Here is a 9,406-nt window from a genome sequence, read left to right on the forward strand (position 1 = left end):
CCCTGGGGAGGGCGGGCGGCCGAGCCTCACCAGGATGCGCTTCTTGACATCCTCCATCCCATAGTGGTCCTCCTCCAGCACCGCCTGGGCCCGCGACAGGTCCAGGTTCTCGTTGCTGTATTTGCCCCACGGGATGGATGTCAGCCAGTCCAGGTAGTTGCGGGTGACACTGCCACAGGACAGACAAGAGCCAGTGAGCGGGCCCAGTGAGCCGCCCGAACCCCGCTCCGTATATCCACGGCGCTGGGACCCACGCGCCCGATGTGAGAACTATACCACGTGTCAGCTGCGGCCCGAACTGCCCTGAGAAGCCAGCCCAGCCTGGCCTGCCCCACTCCCGGCGCGGTGCAGACACGCCTCACCTACTGTGCTGGGTGGACGCCGCGCGTTTTACACCTTGAAGGTTTGTGGTAACCGTGCCTTGCCAGGTGATGGTCTTAGCAATAAAGTACTTTTTAATAATGGCATATACGTTGTCTTTTTTTATACATAACGCAACTGCACGCTTAACAGACTACAGTAGAGCGTAAACGTAACTTTTACACGAATAGGGAAACGAAGAAAATTCATGCGATTCGCTTTTTTGCTATGAACCGAACCTGCAGTGTCCCCGAGGTCTGCCGGTATGGGTGCAGTTCCTGGCACAAGGGCTATATTTGCTTCCCAGACCAGAGACTCTGCGAGCATGGGGCCGGCTCAGGGTCCCACAGCACAGGAGGGGCCAGCGGGTAGGATGGGGGAGGGACGGCCTGATGAGGGCAAGTGGGGAAACTGAGGCCTGGAGCGTGACCCCAGGCCGAGGGCTGTGCACCCAGGGACAGAGGCGCCCCTCACAAAGGGCCTAATAAGGAGGAGGCAGGGAGGTCAGAGGAAGAGGCAAGGCGGACGACAGAAGCAGAGGCTGGAGTGACGTGCTCAGAAGATGGAGGAAGGGCTGGGAACCATGGAACATTTCCGAGAAGCTGAAAAGGCTGGAGACGGAGTTTCCCCAGAGCCTCCAGAAGGAGCCCGTCCTGCCCACCACACCAGACGTGAGGGCCTCTGCTTCCAGACTGCGACATGAGTCTGTGACGTTCTAAGGGACTAAGCGTGTGGTCACCCTGACGTCAGTGTGGGAAGTGCACTCACTGCCCCGGGAGAGGAGCTGGGGGCATCTCTGGTGGGGAGGCCTGCGGCGTCCGGGGCAACCAGCGTCTCCCAGGGTCCTCGTGCAAAGAGACCAACCTTCCCCAGACACCCTGAGCCAGAGAGGGGCCCGGCCCAGCAGCCCGGGAGGGTCCAGTGCTGCAGGCCCTCTCAGATCCTCCCTCTGAGGAGCTGTCCCACAAGCCGCCCCGGAGCAACGCCCAGGCCTGGGCTACGGGCAGAGCCAGAAGCATCCCACGGGGCCCCGATCCCTAGCCAGTGTGCACAGGACAACACCCGCCGGGCAAGGTCAGGGCCCCAGGAAGACGCTTGTTTCCTGGCTGACTCTCAAAGCCGCCAGAGGGAGGCCAGGGGAGCGGGTGGCCTTGGAGCAATGGCCCTGGGGACTCCTGGTCCTGACTGGTGGCACTGGCTTCAAATCCCTGTCCCCATCTGCCAGCCCAGAGGCAGGGGCACTGACGTAACTTCTCCAAGCCTCGACTCCCTCATCTGTGGAACAGGGGCGACAGAGACACAGCCCACACAGGGGCGATACGAGAGGATGGACACCCACTGTGACCGAAACAGGCACGAGGGGCCACCCTCCTGGCTTTCCGGGGGCCCTAGTCAGACGCCCAGCTTTCCCGAGGCCGGGGAACGAGACGGGCGCCGCGCTCACTTGAACTCGGAGGAGTGGTTGTCCAGCAGGCCCAGCTTGCTCAGCTCCTCGTCCACCACGTCCATGACATGCCTGGGGACCACGAGCTCCTCCAGCCGCTCGCGGAACTTCTCCTCGATGGCGTCCTTGTCGTCCTTCTCCAGGCCCAGCTCCTTCTTGATGATCTTCAGCTGCTCCTGCAGCAGGTACCTGCGGTGCGTCTGCTTGATCTTCTCCTCCACCTGCAGCGCCCAGAGGCCGCCGTCAGGGCGGAGGGGACGCGGCCCAGGCGGGCCTGCTGCTTCCTCAGGACACGGCAGAGAAACCCAGGGCGCCCAGCCTCCGATTCCCCCCACGTTCCACCCTAAGTCCTCCTGGTCATGGGCAAGTAACACCGAATTCCAGGGGAGGAAGGGATACGCCCTTCAATCCTGGTTACGACCAGGAAAAGCTGGGCCCGATGCCACTGTGTCCCCCACGTTAATCAAAGGGGTGTCACGCTCCCTCTAACAGCCAGAACAGCAGGACGCGGGCTCAGGGCCCTAGGTCAGATCTGGCACCTGCCCAGTGACCTGCTGTCCTGTGCCCTTGCATGTGAGAGCTGCCTAGTGGCTTTTCCCATTAAAGATATGATACAAGAGATTTTCCTGGTGGCACAGTGGTTAAAAACTCTGCGCTCCCAAAGCAGGGGGCCTGGGTTTGATCCCTGTTCAGGGAACTAGATCCCACATGCATGCCGCAACTAAGAGTTCACATGCCACAACTAAGGAGCCGGTGAGCCAAGCTGCAACTAAGGAGCCCGCCTGCCACAACTAAGGAGCCCACATGCCACAACTAAGGAGCCAGTGAGCCACAACTAAGGAGGGTAAGAGCCACAACTAAGGAGCCTGCCTGCTGCAACTAAGGCCTGGAGCAACCAAATAAAGAAACCAATAAATATTTTAAATAAAATAAATATGATACGAATTTTTTTCCTAACAAAAATTAAGTGAGTGCTTCCCTGGTGGCACAGTGATTAAAGAATCTGCCTGACAATGCAGGAGACACGGGTTCGAGCCCTGGTCTGGGAAGATCCCACATGCCACAGAGCAACTAAGCCCATGCGCCACAACTACTGAGCCTGCACTCTAAAGCCCACGAGACACAACTACTGAAGCCCGTGTTCTGCAACAAAAGAAGCCACCATAATGAGAAGCCCGTGCACCGCCACGAAGAGTAGCCCCCCCTCGCCTCAACTAGAGAAAAGCCCACGTGCAGCAACAAAGACCTAACGCAGCCAAGAATAAATAAATAAACTCATTAGAAAAAAAAACCTAAGTGCTATAACAGCCTCTATGGGAAAAGAATCTAAAAAAGAGTAGATATATGCATACATATAACTGATTCATTCTGATGTACAGCAGAAACTAACACAACATTGTAAATCAACTATACTCCAATAAAAATTAAAAAAAAAAAAAACAACTAAGTGATAAAAGTGAGTTAAATCTGGAAAACGTTAAGTAACCAACAATCCAGGAAGTCCATGGGTTTGCCCAGTTGGGAAAGTCGGCCTCCAACAGCTGAGTCTGGGGAAACAGCTTTCGACCTCTCCCAGGCCGGCTCCCAATTTCTAGCATTTCCCCCCGGGCTCCCTCAGTGGTCAGGAGGGTCCCGGGACCTCTCACTCTGCACTCAGCTGCTGATACCAGTTTGACATTTTCGCACAGGTTCCCAGCCCCGAGGGGGAGCGCGGCCTCGCAGCAGAGACTCTCCTGAGCACTGGGGCCCCGCCCCACCACTCACCTCCCGGCCCAGGCGCTGCTGCAGCTTGCTCAGCTCAAACTCCTTCTTGAGGAGGGACAGGGCCTTGTACAGCCGCTTGGGAATCTGCCAAGAAAGGGAAGACGTAAGAGGATGGCCATCTGTGTGGAGGGGCAGCGGGGAGGGAGTGCGAACCGGGGCAGGTGGACAGGCCACGCCTCCCCAAATCCGAGAGGGGCGCACACTCTGCCCCAGCAAGCCCAGTGCTCCAGCCACGCTCCACAGGTCTGCAGGCCATGTGGACCAGGACACTGGCAGAGGTGCAGCTCATTAACAATGAGACTGGCAACAACCCAAATACACCACCCACTGACGGGCACCGCCCAGTGGGACACCACGTGGCTGCTACCAAGAACGAGGGGCCAGACGTGGACAGAAGGACACGGGCTAACGTGAACCCACCCCAAAGCCAGAGCCCAGGACAGCAGCCAGGCGGGGAGGCCACACTCACGTTGGTCTCCTCCAGGACGTCCTGCAGCTCGTGGGACTCGGCCCCAGTTAGCGCAGCGCCCATGTCGCTCAGGTAGATAGGGTTGTCCACCACCCTGTGGCCGGCCTGCATCATCTGCAGCACAGACTCTCTGGAAGGGACGGACATGCTGCCACGGGGCACCGGGACTGCCATGGTCCTCACTGGGCCGTGGCCCATCCTGGAGCAGGACTAACGCCCCAACGCCCAGACATAAGTCACCCTGGCAGCCATCCAGCAGCCCTCCTGAGATGCCTTCCCCCTACCTGGCTGATGACGAGAGAGCCGGGGCCGGGTAGGCTGCGCCCCCTCCAACCTCCCGCCCGCCCTGGGGCCTCCCTGCTGGGAGGGAAGCGGCTCCCCCCTCAGAGGCTAGGCAGTCCCCAGGCTCAGCCAGGATCTCAATGAGGACAAGCAGCCAGACAGGCCCAGCCTGGCCTCGTCAGGAAACAGGAGACCAACCTGTAGAGCGGGTTCAAGGCGATGATGTCCCGGATGGTCTTCACGATCTCTGCTGTCAGGGCCTGGCAAGCAGGAAGGCCATGTGGGTCACTGGGACCAGAGGGGGCTGTGGCCCTGGAGCCCCTCCCACCCGGCCCGACGGCCCCAGAGGCCCAGGAGCAGAGCCCCAGTTCACAAGTCACAGGGACTCAGGACCCAAGAGCAAAAACTAAACCAACCCTGTCTCCGTGGACCACTCTGAACCTCGACCTTAGAACGAGCCATCTTGGGTGGGGAGGAGGGGCTCGAGGTCTGTCCCCACCAAGAACCTCGCCCCAGCCGGCTCCGCTATGGATGCCACGGGTATAGCTGTCCTTCTTGCCTTTGCTGCCGCCACAGAGAGGCCAGTGACACTCCCGGCAGGATCACCGGACACAGTTTATGGCATAAATCCTGCACCTCATTTCCAGAGGCCACAGGTCCCAGCACCTGTGGCACTCTGCTCAGGGCACTGCCGGCACGAAGCAAGCAGCCACCACTGCTGGGCTTTTTCAGTGTGATCCACTGGTCTCTGGTTAATGGGTTTGTTCCTGATCTGCCTGGGATGACCTTTGTAGAAGGAACCAGAACAGGCCAGCTGGAGGGCCTGCACGGCATGGGCGTCAAGAGGGACAGGCACGCTCCGAGCTCCCCACTCCCCTCCCCTCCCCCCAGACGAGAGCCTTCAAGGAAATACTAAGGCTGGGCTGCCCCGGACAGCAGCCACCAGGCACTGCCCACATTTAAGTGAGTTGAAATAAGATACAATTAGACGTTCTATTCCTCAGTCGCAGCAGCCACAGGTCAAGTGCTCAACAGTCACAGGGGCCAAATGGTGCAGAGTCACAGAATGCATCCAGCACGTGGAAAGTTCTCCCCAGCAGAGCCGCTCTGGAGGGCCCCATGGAGGCAACTGCCAGCCCCGGGCCCCTTCCAGCACCCGCAGCAGACATCACCAATAGATTGTGGCACTCCTTCCCACCGAGGTCAGAACCCACCCCAGGCTCAGACCAAAGCTGTCAGCTATGCCAAGCTGGTGTTCCCCTTGGGGAGGCCAAGGACATCGGGTGCGGGCACACCCGAGGAGCCTTCCACCTGCCTTGCCTTTCTTCTTCACCTCTCCCCATTGGAGGCAGGTCACCCTGACCATAACCTACATGAGAAGGACGGTGGAAGAACATTTCCCGACACCCTCTCGAGAGCTGGCTCACCATGCTATGGAGAAGGCAGGCCAGCCCAGGCTTGGGGTCAAGGTGGCCAGAGGCTCTTTCCCGTCTTGGAAGCACGGGTCACAGAACCAGCTACATGTGCCCTGCCCACTCCCCCAGCCCGGGGCCCGGGAGGAGGAGCCAGGACCCGGTTCCTTCACAGCAGCCAAGGCTCCAGCGTACTTCTGACCTTCCCGACGCCAGCGCCAGCTCCTCCCAGGCCTCCTGGAGGAAGAGGACGCTCTGCCCCCCATGCGCACTCACCTTCACCTCCTCCGTGACCTGGAAGTCCTCGTGGGCGACATTCTCCACCTCCACCATGAGCACCTCACCAGCGGGGCTGGGTTCCGGCTCCATCACCACCTGCAGCTGCTGCTTGGCGCCGCCGTCCTCCTCCGCGTCCTTCTTGCCCCGCTTCGGCTTCCTGCGTAGCTTCTGCCTGTTCTCACCCTCGGGCTCCTCCGGCTCCACCTCCAACTGCCTGTTGATGTGAACCCTGAAGACGGGGAAGAGGAGGTGAAGCCACCAAGGCTGGGGGGGAAGGGGGGCGTCCTGCCGGCCACAACACTCTGCTGTGCTGATGCCAAAAGGGCTCGCTGGGCCCAGGCCCCTGCAGCCACCAGGGCTGGTGGGGAGAGGGGAGCTGCTGTCTCAGAACCCAAGACCAGCAGGCCCTCTGCCCCTGGACTCCAGCCAACCCATCCATTGTTTCCCACACCAACATCCGCTGTCCTCCAGGAACGAGGACGCCAATGGCAGCCCACGCTCTGGGGACCATCAGGGACTCCGCCTGCCCTTCCCCCGGCCTCCAGCTCCCCACACAATGGCTCCTGCACAAGATTCAGCTCCAGGTTCAAGGGCGCCTCCACTGAGGTCCTCCCCAACCACTCCACATGAAGTCCAGCCCCACCTGCGCACACACTCACCCCACCCCCCATCCATCGTCATTTTCACCCCAAAGCACCCACCACTGTCAGAATTTAGCTGGTGACCTGTTTTCCCTATGCGGAGGGCAGGCTCCCCAAGTTGGGCCCCTTGCCAGCTACTCCGCTCACACCCAAGGGCCTGGCAGACACCAGGCACCCAGTGTTCAGTGATGTGTTGGCTCTTTTCTGCCACACGGGGTAACTGACAACAGTACCGCCCTTAGAGAGCAGGCCTGAGCGCTACCGGGGACACGGACTCAGTGGTGGCAGACACCAGCAAGATGCACAGAGAAAAGGAGGTTGGGACTCGGTGAACACTGAGGTGGCCTGGCCTCAGGGCTCAGCAGGACTCGTTCTCCAAGGCACCCTGCAGGTTAGTGGAGCAGTGAGTAGCCGCACTGTCTTTATTAATTTTGGTTGTATCTTATTCTGTTCTTTCTGAGCCATGAATCCTCCCAGGAGACAAAGGAACAGCCTCTTCCCTAAAACAGACTCTAATGCGAGCAGGTGAACACAGGCATGGGGGCTCGGCGCAGCGGGGACGCCACCAGGACAGTCCACAGAAGCGCTGCCGGCCGGGACCGTTTCCCCGGTGTGCTCTGGGGGGAGCTGCCGGCTGACACAGAAAAAGGCTCCGTGAGAGGAAAGGATGAAGGGCTCTCGAGTCAACAAACACCAACGGGCATCTGTAGTAAGAAGCTTTTCCAAACACTACGACCTTAACGGTTGGTGAGTCTGAAACGTCTCCCATATGTCTGTGATCACAGGACACCTTTGACAAGCGTCTCATCTTGGGAGACCAATGTTCCTTGGAACACGTGAAAAGAAATGAACACGTTCATTTCTTCCAGCTTCAACCCAGCTGATCATGTAGGTTTTTCTTAATTAGCCATAACAATACAGCGGGTTAGACTGGGCTTGCAAATGCCATATGAAGCCCTTTGGCAGAGGAGGTAGAGGTAGTCTGGCTGAGTAAAAAACCGCAACCTGGACTTCTCTGGGGGTCCAGTGGTTAAGACTCCGCGCTTCCACTGCAGGGGGCACAGGTTCGATCCCTGGTCCAGGAACTAAGATCCCACAAGCTGCATGGTGCAGCCAGGAAAAAACAAAAAACAAAAAGCCCAACCTGCCAAGCTGAATGGAGATGCAGATGCAGGCACCAGGGGGAAGGTGCACTGACACCCAGACATGAACCATGAGGCAATATGCTATCTTCTGTTTCATGGTGCTTTTTGGACTAACGGGCGTGAGAAATGGCTTCTCACTGACCACCCAGACTTCCTCTTAAGCAGAGCGGCTCTGAGAAGCTTGTGTGTTGGGGGGGGGGGGCCCACCTCCAGCTTTGGCCTGGTCACTGTGGTGACCGAGAAGGGCAGGTCGGTGCTGGAACCTGGGGCGCCCCAGGCCACTCTTCCCAGAAGGGCAGGCGGTGCTGGAACCTGGGGCGCCCCAGGCCACTCTTCCCACCCCGCCCCGTGCACTTGGGCTCCCGCACCTTCTGTGTCCCATGACGATCATGCGCAGCTTGTCCCCAAGGTCCTGCATCTCGTGGATCTGGACAAATGTCCCCGTGTGGTAGATCTCGTCCAGGCTCTCGACCACGTCAGACTCGTTGCTGAGGGAGAAGGGACGTAAAGGAACATGGGCACAGCTGCTCTGGCTCTCTTGAAAAGAGAGAGAAGAGAAACACCCCTCCTGGCCTTGACCTCCTTGCTCCTACAGGTGCTCTGGGCCGCCCCTGAGGGTCACTGCATACAGGCAGGCGGGGCCAGATGGAATCTGGATTCCACTCCACACCTCCTCTTATGGAGCCTGCGTAGAACACACCTTCCGACTTGGAAGTGGAACTCACTCCTACCTGGAGTCGAGGTGGATGTGCCTGGAGCCCCCACATCTGCCCACCTAGCTCTGCTCTGAAGCAGCCTCACCCTGGCCTAACACCAGGGGTCCCCAAGGTTAGCTTCCCCCCACCTGGACCACGCATGAAGCCCAGGGCCTGGGACAGGGTCTTCAGCCCAGACTGAAAAGGGATGCTCAGCTCTCAGCCTCATCCTCCGGAGGTCTGACTTGGTTTCTTTCAGGTCAGGAGCCAGAGGTCCAGGCTACTCTACGGAGCAGGCTCTGCGGTGAGCTACAATCCAGGGCAGCTTCAACAAAGGAGTGAAGGAAAAATTACACTTACTTGTCATCTTTCTTTAGAAAGACGCCGGCATATGGCTGGGCGAGGCGGACTTTCCTTCTTAGCAGCTCAACCAACTTCTTATTTTTAACCTAGCATGACAATGACCCCAAGGTGAAACGCAGGGTAGGCTTTCTAGCTGATGCTTTCACAGCAGCTCTAGCGTTTTCTGTAATACTCTCTAGGGGCGTGCTAATCTGATCTAGGACTAACCAACATGGTCCTCTGAACCGGAAAAAAAAAAAAAGGACGGGCAGTATTGAAGAGCTGCATTCCTTAGTTTTTCCCTCTTCCTAAAGAAAACTAAAAGGAGACAAACAGCCAGTACCAAGAAATTGATTTCACATCCAATTTCAAGAGCTGTTTCTGTGGCGAAATGCCTTGGCTTGAGAATCTCAACTCTCTGCTTTTCTTTTTGGGAGGACAAAAGTAAATGTGCGTAATTCAAATGTGACACATCCCACAGGCTGGTAATTTCCTCCAATTTTCATGGAAAGTGTATCCCAATCACATCTATATCCTATTCATTGATCATCGACCCCCCCCCCCCCCCCCCCC

At 58.2% G+C, this 9,406-nt stretch overlaps 1 protein-coding gene across 4 annotated transcripts in view; it reads right to left on the reverse strand.

Moving 5' to 3' along the window:
* Window positions 1–9,406, reverse strand: part of LONP1 (lon peptidase 1, mitochondrial) — a 31,552-nt gene that overhangs the window by 19,226 nt on the left and 2,920 nt on the right. For all 4 annotated transcript variants that reach the window (XM_007460552.1, XM_007460554.1, XM_007460555.1 and 1 more), the window contains 8 exons: window positions 8,852–8,940; window positions 8,165–8,284; window positions 6,008–6,239; window positions 4,518–4,579; window positions 4,038–4,167; window positions 3,569–3,652; window positions 1,805–2,025; window positions 31–169 (listed from right to left, as the gene is read on the reverse strand). In XM_007460552.1, the coding sequence (XP_007460614.1) occupies window positions 31–169; window positions 1,805–2,025; window positions 3,569–3,652; window positions 4,038–4,167; window positions 4,518–4,579; window positions 6,008–6,239; window positions 8,165–8,284; window positions 8,852–8,940 (1,077 nt within the window). The remainder of the gene's footprint in view (window positions 1–30; window positions 170–1,804; window positions 2,026–3,568; window positions 3,653–4,037; window positions 4,168–4,517; window positions 4,580–6,007; window positions 6,240–8,164; window positions 8,285–8,851; window positions 8,941–9,406) is intronic.

Source organism: Lipotes vexillifer, unplaced genomic scaffold, assembly GCF_000442215.2.
Source record: "Lipotes vexillifer unplaced genomic scaffold, Lipotes_vexillifer_v1.1 scaffold1011, whole genome shotgun sequence".
NCBI classification, from domain to species: domain Eukaryota; kingdom Metazoa; phylum Chordata; class Mammalia; order Artiodactyla; family Lipotidae; genus Lipotes; species Lipotes vexillifer.